This window comes from Bufo bufo, chromosome 6, assembly GCF_905171765.1.
Source record: "Bufo bufo chromosome 6, aBufBuf1.1, whole genome shotgun sequence".
Lineage (NCBI taxonomy): Eukaryota > Metazoa > Chordata > Amphibia > Anura > Bufonidae > Bufo > Bufo bufo.
Window position 1 is genome coordinate 299,991,871 of NC_053394.1, and position 16,255 is coordinate 300,008,125.

Sequence of the window (16,255 nt, forward strand, 5' to 3'; positions counted from 1 at the left end):
CCTCCAGCACTGCAGGGTGCCAGTCCCCTCACCAGCCTTCTCCAGAGGAATTTGCAGAGGGCATCACTCCTATCTTCTACACACAGTGGAGGCTGCCTCCTGTCACCAATGCAGCAGCTGCTGGCATCATTGGCTACCATTTCTCCATGTAAAAGGAATTACTACAGTGGATCTCTGCAGCCAGGGGGTATATAAAGGACACAGGACTGCAGTGTAATCATAGTAGAGTGCTGGGACCGCCACCATGACCACCCCGGAATGCAGCAACAGCACAGGTATGCCTGGCACCCCTGTGCCACCTCACCCGCTTGTCCACTGATTGATTTCATTAGAGAATGTGCTATTTCGGCAAGTGAGGATTTTTCCAATGATTTCAGTTAATAATTGGAGGGGGGGGGGGTATTTTTCACAAGTTACTGTTCCATATCAGTACAGTATGTTGTCATTTTATATGATGTGTAATCTAAATAATATACAGGATTAAAAAAATAATATATATATAATGTTTGGATTAGGTCTGGGATGTTGTTTGCGCCTTTCCTATAAAATGACAAATGTAATGTATTAAAAGTCAGCTATTTTCCTGATTGTGTAGATGTACTTCTGCTAGAGACTGCATGAATGGGAGAGACCCTGGCCTGCAGAGCTTGCAGTCACATGGAATGGGTAAAGTAGGTCACCCGTGCTGTGTGTGAGCCAGAGCCTCCCAGTGGCTTCACGTGTTCTCCCGCCCTAGCCATGTGCACAGTGTTTTCATTCCTGCTTCCCCTGCCTGCCCTGTGATTGGACGGCTGTGGGCACGCCTTTCCACCCCAGAACAGGTTCCCATGGCACGCCCACTATTGGGACTAAATCCTGGGCTCCTGGAAGTTTATCCCCGATACATTGAAAGCTGTCGCCCTGCCAACCGTTGATATGTAGTGAGCCTCAACAATATGACTGACAGAAGGCAATCAGTAGAGTTGAAAAAGTTAGAGATCTCATTGATTGTACGTTTTTAGCTTTTGCCAGATGACGGTTCCCAGCATCTGCGCCATAAGTCAGGACAAGGGAGGATATCCCCTGCCGCGCTAGCTGTGGTATAGACACGGGAGTCCAGTATTTGCCCACATTGTTTTAAATGTATTTACCTAGATTACTGTATCTGCTTTCACTAATTATAAGGGCCAATAACCAAACTGTTGCGCAAACTAATTGCTCACGCTTGCACGTGTAGCGTTAATTACTAGTGTGCTGTTCACGTTCTTGTGAGGCCAGGCAGTGAATAGGTTAAATCGAGGTGGGGCGGCATGCTTTGTGTAGGAGGAGTTGACTTAATGAGGCTCTGATTGGCCGCTGGCACGTTTGTGGGCGTGACTCTGGGGTCCATGTGCATTGGAAACACGTGGAGTGTGTGCGTGAGGCTGGAGCAGATGAGTAACCTAAGGTCAGTGACTGAGTGTTCATTACATATGGCTGGGCGATACTTTATACAAAGTGCAGAAAGAAGAGCGGGGGGGGGGGTAATGGATTAGGGAGCAGCAGAGTCGGGATGGGACAGGTGATCGATGAAGGGACAAAAATCAGAAGACAGAAGAAATGAGGACATGTTTATATAAGTTTTGGGACTATTTTGTGTCTCGGGGAGGTCAGACAGATATGCTAAATATAGGGGTAATATGAGCGGGAGGCAAGCTGATAAAATGACCTCCACGAATACCCGGTGCTCCTGTAAAGGCTTCATCCTGTACATCAGTACACATTGACAATATCCTCCAGAATGGAAAGTCTTCCCATTCAGCGTGGTGGAGGATCCCATTACTGTTCCACTCGTTCTCACCTGACACCTGTAGATATCCTATAGATCATATAGAATTCCTAGGCATGTTTCGAGGACATATAAAAAAAAAAAACATGACAGTAATAGGAACTGAGATGTCAGGAGCGATCTACCAGGGTGTTCTTCATTGAAGTTATGTAGAAGTCAGTAATGCAGTCAATAGCACAGCAACTGTAGTGCTAATCCCTCAGAGAAATGGGTGTCAAGAAGAGCTCCATACTGTTCTTCAGTGCCAATTGTCAAGTGGATGGAAGTTCTTGCTCTTGAGATGCCCATCCCATGAACGGTGGTAGATTGAAGGACATAATACAGTAGTATCGTGTGACAACTATGTATAGACAATGGCATACAGTGTTACCATGGGAACAAGTTCAGTAACAGAAAAGGTGTTCTCCATATTTTACTGGTGCACGCAACATGGCGGTGGGAGATTCCTGTCTCGGTGGGACTGGAGTGGAAATACTGGTGGTGATCAGTATCAGCCAACGGCCCTTTGATACTAATACATGTGACCCAGCTGTCCACACAAGGGAACAGACTTGGCTGTGTCACCCATTCGTTGTTGTGTCTGTTGCTAAGCAGCAGCTTAAACATATTCAGCCTGTAACTCCTGCTTTTTTTAGAGTTTCCCTTCAACCTTTAAGCCTCAATTTTTTTTGTCTTTGGATTTTTATTTCTTCCAAAGTTCATGCAGCCACGGTTTATTTCAGTTCGGATTTCCAGATCACGCTGAGAAAGGAAGATGCCGTCTGCTCACAGATTAGCCCCACAAAATAGGGCTAAAGCTAAGAGTTTATCCAAACTGCGGCAAAATCTGCACCGTGTGAACTCCCCCAGGAACTGTTTCTTACAGCTCTCCGTCTGTTGTGAGACTACAACTCCCAGGACGCCCTGACAGCTGAAGGGAGTTATAGTTTGATAACAGCTGGAGAGCCACAAGTTAGAGACCACAGGTTACATAGATGAGGCTCGAAGTGGGTGGATAATTGTCCTGAATTTAGAAAATCCTGCGGACTATACCACAGAGCGGTAATCAGTGATTTATTTGAGGTATTTCTAAATATAATAAAAATAACCAGAGCCAACGATTGACCGGAAAGTGACGTAATCTTGTGCAGGAACCTGGAGGACACCATTGTCTGTTTAGAGATGTCCGCCATCGCCCCAGTTCTTGGAGAGTGGGTGTAGAAGGGAGTTCCTCTCATATGTTTTCCTCTCTGCATGCATTACCCAAAATGCTAAGCGGTGCCTGCAGTGCAGAGTCTCAGACGCTCCGCCTCGTGCCAGACTTTAACTCTTTGTTAGCCATGGTGCTGGTAATCCTATAGAAAATAAACGGCGTTAAGCCAGAATATACGCAGCATTAAAGACTGCCCCCATATTACCCTATGGGGTTGAGAAGTGTCAATCCCTAGCCAGTGTTCCTCTGCGGAATAACATTCTTCTATGTAAATAGTGATGCGTTGTAGCATTTCTAAAACAGAATGGGGGTCATTTGCAAACCTTTTTTCGCAAGACCCCTTTTTGTGACTTTGTGCGCCAATATTTTGTAACAGCAGTGGTTTAATGAGAGCCTTCATAGACCGCTATAGAAAACGGCTGGAAACATGACAGCTTCTGTTATTAATTTCTGGGTACTTTTACTTCTGTCGTATGAGAACATGAGGTTTTGGTGATCCATGTCATACTTTGCCACATGGGGAATTGGGGTGTTTATGCTGGTAGTGTGGCTGAGGCACATACGCTGTGTCTACAGGGTCTCTGCTTTATCGATCTGTAACTTAATTCCATTGTTGTTCTTTTTCCAGGTGGAGTTATAAGTTACATTGGCTCCAGTGGCTCTTCTCCAAGTCGGACCAGTCCCGTTTCACTGTACAGCGAATGCTCAACTGGAAGCCCACAGAGTGGAGCACCACACTACCCATCCTACCTGCCGCCATCACCTTCCCACTCTTACTGTGCCAGCTCAGCGGGGGAGACCTCTCCTGGCTCATCTTATGGCCTGGCTTCATCTCCTGCTGGACTCCACGTGGCACTTGATGATGGAAGCAGGGTATCACCAAGCAAAACATCCAGCAGCATAACAAGTAAGGAAACAATAAGTACCCAGGGGCAGCTGTATGGGTGCAGTGACTGCAGTGTGCACTGACCTAATCACTGGAAGGTTTTCTTTGTTAACATATACTGTACGTGTTTCCTTTATTTTACAGAATTGAATGGAATGGTCTTACTATGTAAAGTCTGTGGAGATGTTGCCTCTGGATTCCATTATGGAGTACATGCCTGTGAGGGCTGCAAGGTGAGCACTAAATATAAAAAGGCAGAACACTAATAGGCTGGTGGGGCAGACAATATTTGGGGATTCCCAGATAACTTAAAGATGTATCTCTGACTTTTAAAGGATTATTTATTATTATAGCACCGCCTATTCCATGGCGCTGTACATATGGAAAAGGGGTGTACATACATAAAACAGAACAAGTACAGTAAGCTTGAACAAGATAATTTACAAACTGGTGCAGAAGGGTAGAATACCCCAAGGGCTTTCAAACTACAAGGAACGGGGGAGGATATAGTAGGTGAGGGTAAAGCTGGTCATACAGCAGTATAGTGCCAGCTGGGTTACTGTAGGTGGTAGGCTTGTCCGAAGGGGTAAGTGAAGGAGGTCTTGTGAGGATCGGAGATTACATGTGGGAAAGTACCAGGAGATCAGGTCTCAAATATATGGGTTGTTGAGGGGACAGGTTGTGAACATCCTTGTATGTCTTAGTTCATAGGATGATGATTTGGGCTGTTGCTCTGGAGTTAGTTCTTGCCCAATATGTCAAATACTTTAACTCAAAAGCAGTTATACACTCAGTAAACTATGGATTTGTAATGTATGTAAGGACATTTTTGGCTATTTTTAGGGGCTTGTATTTCTGTATTCTTGATACATGAGGGAATCCATTGATTAATCACGTGTCCCTTCTTTTAAAGGGTTTTTTCCGGCGCAGCATTCAGCAGAATATTCAGTACAAGAAATGTTTGAAGAATGAGACCTGCTCCATTGTGCGGATTAACAGAAACCGATGCCAGCAGTGCCGCTTTCGAAAGTGTCTTGCAGTGGGCATGTCTAGAGATGGTGCGTATCTTCAGGAGTTAGGACATCTCTCATGTTACCAGTGTTTCAGCTATAGCGTATTAATACTTTTTTTTTCCTTGTAGCTGTGCGGTTTGGTCGTATTCCAAAAAGAGAAAAACAACGAATGCTGGCAGAGATGCATAGCGCAATGAGTCACATTGCTGGCGGCCACTTTGGGAGAAGGAGTCCCGTTCCACTTCAGCCACAACAAATTCGTCCTTCATCTCCACCTCACATGGGTCCAAACTCCTGTCGTTCACCTCCTTCTATCTCAGAACCCTATCCCCAGTACCCACAACAGCTGACACCTCCACGCTCTCCCAGTCCAGAACGTGTTGATGATGTTATTGGTCAGGTGGCCCAGGCTCATAGACAAATATTTATCTACGCCCATGAAAAGTTCAGTGGAAAGGTGACGTCCTGGGAGAACCCTCATGAGAACCAACCATCTGCTTGCTGGACACAAAACAGTGGAGAGCACAAAGAAAACCGCAGTGTTCACCTGGTAAGACGTCTGTGTGTTTCTCATGCATCATTAAATCTTCCAAGATGGAATCATTTAGATACAGAATAGGATTATTATTACCAAGATTCCTTTATATGAAACATTTTATTATGAAACAAAGTATTTAGTTATATCTTTTTCTCTCCAGGCATGTCCTATGAGTGCTCTACCCCGTGGAGGTCCACCTCGCTCTATGCAGGAGGTCTGGGAGGATTTTTCACTTAGCTTTACCCCAGCTGTGCGGGAGGTGGTGGAATTTGCCCGTCATATTCCTGGATTTCAAGACTTGACTCAACAAGATCAAGTCACCCTGCTAAAGGCTGGAACATTTGAGGTAAGTTGTGATGAGTCATTATCTTCAGTAATCCCATGGCTATTAACTTTCTCTCTCTTGCAGGTCAACCTGTTTGTTTTACTTGTGTTTAATTATGGCCACCTCTGTTGTTCATATAGGTCCTCATGGTACGATTTGCCTCTTTGTTTGATGTGCGGGAACGCTCCTTGCGTTTTCTCAGTGGAGCTACATACTCTCTGCCAGAGCTTCAAGCAATGGGGATGGGTGAGCTTCTTAGCTCAATGTTTGACTTCAGTGAAAAGCTGGCATCTCTTAACCTGAGCCACGAGGAACTGGGGATCTTCACTGCACTTGTCCTTGTTTCTGCAGGTCAGTTCTTCTTCAAAGTATGACAGGAAGTTATGAATGGATAACTTTGGTGTAGATTTCAATTTTGACACATAGACCTGCACAGATGCATCACAATTACTAAGTCCGCCCCTAGATGCGCTAAATTGTGCAACTTTTTCAGACAGAGTTTTGGTACACGTAAATTAGTTGGTCTGGGCCTATGTGTTATCCAGACACCTGGCATATCAGAAATCTGTCAGTTTTGGAATTTAGTACTGACCTCTATGATCAAATATGTAAGATTTAATCATTCATCTGGAAATAACACTTTTGTTATCAAAGTTGTTGTCTACTTAAGACAACAGGGTAACGGGCTGATGGAGGAAGCAGGAGGAGCAAAGCTGTACTGAGCGGCTTGGGCACACCCTTGGTGCACTTAACTGCTCATTTGCATATGGGTAATAATAATAATATGGAAAGTACTTTTTAGCCACATGACGCAAAAGATCACTGAGTAAAAAGTATCATTACATTCAGTTGAGCTGGCCTTACAAGGTATGGTGCCTGGTTTAACAGTGATTTTTCTGGTCACAGACTTCTTTTAACCCCTTTGCAACATGTATTATGTTCCTTGCATGTTGGGTCTATGAAGATGGACCCCCTCAGGAACGAAGCCAGCGCCATAGCCACCGGGTGCCTACTGTTTTGCACAACAGACACCTGGATGCATTGTTTGTGATCCGCGATAATGCCGATCACACACATTTAAACACTCAGATGCCATGGTCAATTGCAACCATCTGAGAGGTCTTTAACCAGGAACACTGTGCCGCCCAGGGCCCAAACAGGACCCTTTGAAATACCCGAAACCTGCCACAGCAGTGTTCCTTTGGAGCCCTGTCCATGGCAGGGCTCCATAGGAACACAATAAATCTCCCATAGACTGCAATGTTAAATCATTGCAGTCTATTGGTGAAGTGATCTGATGATCCTATGTTAGATTTCCGTAGAAGGACTTAAATAAATGTCAGATAAGGTTTATAAAAAAATACTAAATAAACTCAAATGACCGCCCTTTTCCCATGTTAAAAATAAGCAATAAAAAAGTAAACATCATAACATCATAGGTATTGCAGCAACCCTAAATGCCTGTACTGTATATAAACTGTTATCCTGTACAGTGAACACCATAACAGAAACAAGAAAATCAAAATGTCTCATTCACCTTTTTTTCATTGTTTCATCTCCCAAAAAATTGAACACTCACAATGGTATCAATAAAAACCATAGATCGCCCCACATAAAATGAGCCCTTACTCAGCTCTGTAGACATAAATCTAAAAAAGTTATGGAGTCAGAATATGGCGATACGAAGATTTTTTTTTTTATTATTTGTTACATTAATTAACAAATAAGGGAATGCTGTAAAAACAAAACCCATAAAACTATAGCGAAATTGTATTTCTTTCCCCAATTCCACCCCTTTTGGATTATTTTTTCCAGCTTCTCAATGCAATATTAAATGTACATATGCCATTACAAAGTACAACTTGTCCCGCAAAAAACAAGGCCTCGTACAGCTATGTGAATGGAAAAATAAAACAGTTATGGCTCCCAGAAGGCAGAGAGTAAAAAAACAAAAGTGCAAAAATGTAAAATTGCTGTCAGGAAGGCATTACATGGGGCAACTGAAATCATTCCATAGAGAGAGATTCTTTGTATCCTCTTCTGCTAATGGACGGTAGTCCTGAAACGGGGATGCACGAATATGGTATTTGAAAATGTTTTTTCTAAATCAGACACTTAATATGATGGGACAGAGTGTCATGCTTCCAAGCTGATAATGATGAGCTGTCCTCTTAATATATAAAGAGCGTATGGAGATGCCAGTGTTTTTCCCCTAGGAGCAATAATGTAGATTGTTCTCGTCTGCTAGTAGGACAACACCTCTTCTGTATCTATAACTAGAGGGTAACATTGTTACTGTTCATTTCTCTATTTTTCTGGATCACTTTTAATACTTTTTTCTTTATCTTGCCGCAGATCGATCTGGAATGGAGAATGCTTCATTGGTTGAGCAGCTGCAGGAGACTCTGATACGCGCTCTTCGCTCTCTCATCCTGAAAAACAGTCCGAACGACATTTCTCGTTTCACAAAACTACTACTGCGGCTGCCAGACTTGCGGACCCTTAACAGCATGCACTCGGAGAAGCTGCTTTCATTCCGTGTCGACACACACTGAAGTTAACGATAGCTGCATGGGCACCAACATTACAAACCTTCTCCTGGTTGCATTATCGACTTTGTCACTTCTTGAGGAAAGAACCGATGACAGACATTGTACTGAGGGAGAAATGGGAAAATATCCACAGACTATGATGTCAACCTCTGTTACTGATGACGTCATTGGATAGGCACAAAAATGACCACTGGCATGTCTAAAGTGGGGCACGAGACGCAGGAGCTGCAGTGCCACGTGTATATTTATACATATATACATGTGTAAATATGTTACTGTCATACAGTGTCAACCATTGTGTAAATATTTGTGTGTATATCAGTTGTGCAAAATATAAATATTTTATGACACCATTCACTCGTGTGTGTTGTCGTACCCTCTATCCATAATACCACGTATATCAGATAGGAACATGCAGTGTACATCTGTAGTGTTAACTGTTAAACTGAACCAGGTGCTTCAAAGGGTCAAGATATACTCTCCGAAAACGAGTCGCTCATCTAGTCAAGATGCATGGATGAGGCTGGCACTTCAGCTGTGAAGACCCCGATAAGGTTCAGGTGTATAGGAACCCTCTGCGCTTCACAGCCTGGTGACTGATGGACAGAGCCACCTGCCCTACAGCGACCCTTACTGAAGCAGTGCTCTGTGTAGGTATACGGTACATATATGCAAATTGTCTGTGTACATACAGTATACGTTGTATTTATATTTTGTAAGTATTTATATCTAAAGTACGAGATTGATCTGTAAATAAAATCAGTTTCAACAGTCTGTCGCTTTGGCACTTAATGACAGGGTTCTGCATTTCCTGCAGGGCCAAACTATTTTATACCAGTTTCAAGTCAATTCTGTGGGGGTCATTTATTAAGCTGAAATACCCCTATATTAGGCGTATTTCAGTTGCAGATTGCAGGGCAGCGTTTAGTTGCGCTGCAATCTGCTGCTTTTCCCTGCTTACGCCAGGTCTAAAATTCTGGGCGGGGAAGGGGGCGGCCCAGAAGGCCGGTCTCCTGTACCATTTTTTACGCCCGTTTTAGGTGTAGAAAAAGTTCTAAATGTAAGACAGATTGGAAGCTGTCTTACATTTAGAACTGGCGGAGGACCCGCCAAAGTTATGACGAGGCCGGCGCCTCTTTCACCCCGAGCTTAGGGGTTTATTAAGACCAGCGTCTAATATGCCGGTCCTAATAACTCTGCCCCTGTATATTACAGAACTGCAATCTAATGTGGAATGTCTCAAGACGGAAAGCAGAGAGAAAAAAGAGGCATATTCAAGAAAATGTCACACAATATCCGTGACACCTACCATTAGTGAAAATGAGGCTGCGTGACACTGTCTTAAAGGACAAAATGACATTAGCTGGTTTATTTCTCAGATATATCTTTTGAGAATCCAACACTTATCAGGTCTCATTAATGTTGTAACTGAATTGATCACACTTATGTGGTATTCATTTCTGGGCATCATTCTTGCTTATGGACAGTACATATTAAATGGGGTATTACAGAGACTTCCATATGCCATAAATGTCTCATAGATCACACCTCTGGGACCCGAGTGACCCCTGTTATGTTGTAGCAAATGGCCCGCAGTGGGCATGGCAGTGAAGAGATATGAGCCATATTAAAGGCTGTGCGTGAGAGCACCAAACCAAATCCAGTTTCGGTTCTGTTTCTCTTACATCAGGCATGCTCAACCTGCGGCCCTGCAGTTATTGCAAAGCTACAACTCCTATCATTCCCTGACAGCCTACAGCTATCATCCTACACCACCTTAAGGGCATGGTGGGAGTTGCAGTTTTACAACGGCTGGAGGGCCGCAGGTTGAGCATCCCTGTCTTGCATAAAAAAAATCTGCCTATTTGACATAACATTGCAGAAGTTAATTAGTGGAGATTTACCAAAACTGGTGTAAAGGAAAACTGGCTTATTTGCCCCTAGTAACCAATCAGATTCCACCTTTTATTTTTGAAAGGAGCTATGAAAAACGGAATCTGATTCCCAGTGTCTACATATAAATGGACAGTGATGGTCAGTTCGCAGTGTTCGCCAGCGAACACATGCAGGCTGCCATCTTTAGTAAGGTAAACTCACCCGTCCGGCGATGCACAGGTAAGCCCTTAACTGTGACGGGAGCCGGTCTGAAATCAAATGCAGTCACCAGGAGCAGGCAGTTCCGAGAACAGACCGATGAAGGCCCCCGGCGGCTGATCTCGGAACTGCCTGCTCCCGGTGACTGCATTTGATTTCAGACCGGCTCCCGTCACAGTTAAGGGCTTACCTGTGCATCGCCGGACGGGTGAGTCTACCTTACTAAAGATGGCAGCCTGTATGTGTTCACTGGCAAACACTGCGAACTGACCATCACTGACCATCACACCTGGATGCAATTCTGCTGAACTCAAGTCTAGATCACCTGCATGATTCTCTACTGTTCAAATTTCAGTACAATCACAGGAGGCCTATTATTGCAGCCAGCTGAAACTGGCCTTAAAGGGGTTGTCTAGTTTATCACATGCCACTTTCAGCACTGCCAATCCGATCCCTATGGCAGGCTTTGTTTGGCTGCAGCGATGATGTGCCCATATACTTCACATGACTGCTCCAGCCAATCACTCACATCAACATTCATGTGCTGTATACCGCTGAGGCCAGTGAATGGCTGCACTCGTGTTTGATGTATATGAACACATCACTGCTGCAGCCAAGAAAACAACTGCATGGCTGCAGCAGCGGAGAATCAGAGTGGCAGTGCTGGAAGATAATATAGGTGCATTGTAAGTACGAAGGAGGATGTTATGGTACAGTCATAAAAAAAATACAATAAATCTCCTATTACCTGGCTTTAATGGGATCAAAAAAGTGCAGTTCATTCCACAGTATACAAAATACCCTGAAAGTAACTAGAGCCTGTAAACAGATCCTTTTACACATACAATTTGAAAGACTGGATGAGACTGCTTTAACAACTAAAAAAATAACTGCTGGAAAAGAGTTTGCTTGCAATGATATGTTGGAAAATGTCCATAGATAGTAATTCAGTAGAAGATTGGTATCACACAACTGAACAGAGTAGACTAGCACCACTCTGCACTCTACTATAGTGCCACCTGGTGGTGAAGTACTGTACTACATGCCAGAAGTGTCACATAAAGGTTAGACCTCCTACTGGACAGGTTATACACATAAAGGTAGGTTCACATCACTGTTTCGTTTTCTGATCTTCTGATTCGTCAGAAGAACAGAAAAAAAAAAACACGGATCCTTTATTTTAAGCATCTGTTTGGATCAGTTTTAGTTATTTCTGTCTGAGATCTGTTATTTTAGGCAGAAAAAAAGTACTTTGTGGGGCTGCAAAAGATGCAGACAGCACACACGTATGCTGTCCACATCTGTAAGTCCGTTCCACGGCAATGCAAAGAAATAGAACATGTCCTATTCTTGTCCGTTTTGCGGACTAGGACATTTCTGCAGGAGTAAAAAAGAAAAATGGCAGCATGCACTCGGCCAGTATGCGTGTTTTGCACAAGCCCTAAAATGGACGCAAAATGAGCATAACGGAGGCTTAAAATAAAGGATCCATTTTTGTTTTTATTGTTTTCTCAGATGGATCAGAAGATCGGAAAACGAAACAGCGATGTGAACCTTGCTTAAGACAGGTGTCTTCCCCGATCTCCCCTAATCGTGCACACTTGGCTCTGTCTATGGGCAGGTTAAGGTTTTGATTCCATTTAATCAAAACCATCTCCACAGGTAATCCTGAGATAAAACGAACAGAGTAAGGGCTTGTTCACACAACCATGCCGTGTTTTGCGGTCCGCAGATTTCAGATCCACAAAACACAGATGCAGTCCGTGTGCCTTGCGCAATTTGCTGAACGGAACGGACGGCCCTTTATAGAAATGCCTATTCTTGTACGCAAAACGGACAAGAATAGGACATGACTTATAATTTTTGCGGGGCCACGGAACGGAGCAACGGATGCGGACAGTGCTATCCGCATCTTTTGCGGCCCCATTAAAGTGAATGGGTCCACACCCGAGCCGCAAAAAATGCGGCTCGGATGCGGACCCAAACCACGGTAGTGTGAATGAGCCCTAAAGCCTTATTCACACTGCAGTATTTTGGTCAGTGATTTTGATCAGTCATTGTGAGCCAAAACCAGGATTGGAGCCTCCACAGACATAAGGTCTAAGGGAAATGTCTGCACCTGTTCTGTGTTTAGAGCCGCAGCTGGTTTTGGCTCAAAATCACTGACCGAACACTGACGTGTGAATGAGGCATGAGGGTATGGTCAGAAGGTAAAAAGTACACATCAGAAAAATCCAAGATGTATTTGCCATAGAATCTGTGGCAGAAATCTGTGGCTTGTCAGTTTGCATGGCGTGGGTCCGCGCATGGTTTTAGGCCCATGCACAGGGTCTAATCGGCATGAGAACATCAAGAATGAACGTGCATTTTCAACTACGTGGATTTCAAATCTGAGATGTATGAACTATAGCACAGATATGATATTGATGATTTAAAGTCTGCCCTGAAGGTCAATTTACGCAGCTAGTGGATGAGATTTATTTAAAGGGGTTGTCCGGGATTTTGATATTGAAGGCCTATTCTCCGGACAGGTCATCATTATCAGAACGGTGGGGGTCTGACACCCTGCCGATCAGCTGTTGAGCAGTGGACAGAACTGGTTACTTCAGCACTGCCCACATTCATTTCAGTGGGAGCAGCGCCGCAGTTACCAGTTCCGTGCACTGACGAATGAACAGAGCTGTGTAGTTCCAGCATAGACGTCAGGAGCCAGAACCCCCGATTACAGGGGTGCGAGTAGTCAGATCCCCTTTATTGTGATATTGATAGCCTATCCTTAGGTTAGGCCATCATTATCTAAGTCCTGAACAAGCCCTTTAAATCTTATCGGCTTTCCTACTACCGTAAACTTCTGCGCGTATTCCACGTGCAATTCAGCTGTGAAAAATTCCACAGCGTTTATGTCACTTACGGCTGTACCATAAAAGAGGAATTAGTAATATATGTGAAGCTGCTTTTGAATGGGGGTGTAGAAATATTTTTAACTTTGTTTTTAAAAATGGAAGACTGACATAAAGCTGCTGTCAGAATAATTACAATCTTCCTTTAGGGTGCAGCTACATGGCGACATTGGTCGAGCGACAGCTGTCACGGGCAGGATTGCAGAGTAGCGGTCATCCCCTAGAAATGAATGCGATCACTGCACCAGTTGCAAGAAATCCAGCAGTGTTGGATATCTTGCGACTGGTGCTGCGATCCCATTCATTCCTATGGGATCACCGCTATTCTGCGATCCTGGCCGCAATTAGCATCACTGTACCCTTAGATCGTTTTCCTGTAAGAACAATTCCAGATAGCTGTAACGCTAACGCCACCTTAAATATTTACTTCTATATTATGGCCATGAGTCCCAGACCCCTGTGAGTCTACTGAACCGGACTTAGATAACCATAGTACTCTAATGGTTACTACAGAGATCACTCGGCTGTCAGTGTTGGTTACATCATAACAGTAATGGCAATCTGATATATATCTAAAATCATTGATAGTGAGAAAATACGATTAGTCCCCCTATATGTAATATACTTGTTCGATTTGTGAAGAGGAGATAAACAGCTGCCTAGTACTGCTTATCCCAGGAAACAATAGAATTCTGGAGAAAAAAAAAGATCCTATCTGCCCAAAATACTCCACAGTCCCATAGATATAAGATTGTTGGAGGATCCTGGAGAAGAAAAGGCTAATGTTTAGACTTTCACATCTTCACTATGTGAAGTTCCTGCAACCTCAGACATGAGAGAGGAGAGGAGTTTTTTTTTAGCTCTGGTATGCGGGCACTATACCAATGAAATATTCTGATAACACTTAGGCCTTAGGCCTCTTTCACACGTCCATGTCTATGCTGATATCTGTGACAAAATGTTTAGTGGTTCATTTGTGAAGTCATCCGTGAAGAATCTGTGTTTGCAAACGTGGTTTTTTGTCATCCGTATTCCATGTACTAGGCTAAAAAGTTATTTCCAGAACATATCCTAGCAATCATCTGTGAAAACCACAAAGCAAACATGAATGTGTTATGTCTGTGGTTTTCAAGGACCCATACTCTATGATGTTTGAGGGACCTGCAATCACGGACACAAACTGGGCATGCTTCCATGGTGTCACCACAGACCCACGGTCCGTGGAAAACCATTGATGTGCAAATATTGTATATACATTAAAGGCAATGGAGTAGTCCGTGGAGCCCAAAGACAGCACACGTCTGTGATTCACTCACATGTAAAAGAGGCCTAATTCAAACATCAGTAATTTCTATCAGTGATTGGTAGCTAGAACCATGGAGAAGTTAAAATCACAGCAGAGGTACAAAATTAAGTTTTCCATTATACCATCTTTTTCACGCCAAGTGTGGCAGTATTTTGGAAACCGGTTCGCATGCTGCTGCGGTAAAAGTGTGTAAATTGCATCATTGTGAATAAGTGATGTGGAAACTGCAAGGCACCACTTGCTGTTGATGCGAGAGGTGAAGGTGTGCCACGGTGGACCGACACACTACAGTGGGGCAGCTTACCACCAAAATAAACCAGGGGGCTACAACAATTCAGCGAACCTTACTGTGTATGGGACTCCGAAGCAGATGGATGGTCACTGCACCTCTGGTAACAAACGTGCATCAGCAGAAAAGGCTTACATTTTTGTGGCAGTTTTGGAATTGGACCTCCACTGATTGGCAAAGGATTGTCTTCTCCAATAAGTCACATATTCTGTTTTATTGAACAAATGGACATTGGGGTGTCAGGTGAGAACAGGAGAGAAACATTTAGAGAACAAACACCATGCAACCATTGCTGGAAGAACACAAGTTGGTGGTGGAAGCATTATGGTCTGGGGAATGTTTTTGTGGCAGTCTCTGGGCCCACTAGAAGGCACTCTTAATCAATGCGGGTATGAATCCATCCTTGCAGATCACGTACACCCATACATGCTGATTATCTTCCCTAGGACAGATGAGAACTTCCAGCAAGACAATGTGACGACACATGGCTAGAAATGTTAGACGTTGATTGGAGGATGTGACCAAGACTTCCAAGTAATATCATGGCCTCCTAATTCCCGAGACTGGAACCCAAATGAGCATCTGTGGGACCACCTTGATCATTGTGTTTGCTCTATGGTCCTCCCTTACACCCCCCCCCCCCCCCCCCCCAGCAGCTGTGGAATGCACTGCAGTCAGCATGGCTCCAGATACCTGTGACAACCTACCAGAACCCCCAGCCCGTCTAGCTGCTGTCCATGCTGCAAACAGTGGATATTAGCTGGTGGTCATAAGACAAATGCAGCATTACCAAGATAATTCATTGTGGCGACCAGCTTACTATTTAAATGTTGTTTTGAATTGGAGCAACATAAATGAAAGGGGATTTCTTCTGGTGCAGGCTGATGCTACCACAACCCTAACCACATAAGACAGGAGGACTTTGCACTTTGTTCCCCATCTCCTTTCCATTATCCTTGGATTGATTCCAAACAATTGCTAATTTAATGAATGCTGACAGATTTTATCCCCAATTAAAATAAGGGATGAAGCCAGCCTGGGCCCTCTTTGTCCAGGGGCTTATAGCAACACATAGCCTGCCTTCATGGTGAATATGCACTTGTGTCCTTATACCGGGGAAATTAGATTAGGGACCTGGAACACTGCTCATCAAGAATGGTAAGTCAAACTGCTGCTACATTTACATATACAGAACAGTAGAAGACTGATCAGGGGAATATTGCAGACCTCAGGAAAATAGAAATAGGTTACTTACTGCTGTTAGGGCTGATTAACAAGACCATGATCGGCCGTGGCTCCCCTGACCCGAATTGACTGTATCATAGTGTTCTTATGTCATTGTGGATCTATTGT

The 16,255-nt window shown here is 43.9% G+C and overlaps 1 protein-coding gene across 1 annotated transcript; it reads left to right on the forward strand.

The window, feature by feature from the left end:
- The first annotated feature begins 244 nt into the window (after positions 1 to 244).
- NR1D1 (nuclear receptor subfamily 1 group D member 1) lies at positions 245 to 9,077 on the forward strand. Its single transcript, XM_040434584.1, has 8 exons — positions 245 to 275; positions 3,628 to 3,906; positions 4,030 to 4,118; positions 4,799 to 4,943; positions 5,027 to 5,448; positions 5,597 to 5,782; positions 5,902 to 6,112; positions 8,117 to 9,077. Exons 1-8 carry the CDS (start codon positions 245 to 247, stop codon positions 8,314 to 8,316), a joined length of 1,563 nt encoding a protein of 520 aa, XP_040290518.1. The 3' UTR covers positions 8,317 to 9,077.
- The last annotated feature ends 7,178 nt before the right edge of the window (positions 9,078 to 16,255 follow it).

Coding starts and splice junctions, on each gene's coding strand:
- NR1D1 (XM_040434584.1), top strand. CDS start 245: ATGACCACCCCGGAATGCAGCAACAGCACAG. Junction 276..3,627: donor GGAATGCAGCAACAGCACAG/GTATGCCTGGCA, acceptor TTCTTTTTCCAG/GTGGAGTTATAAGTTACATT. Junction 3,907..4,029: donor AACATCCAGCAGCATAACAA/GTAAGGAAACAA, acceptor TTTATTTTACAG/AATTGAATGGAATGGTCTTA.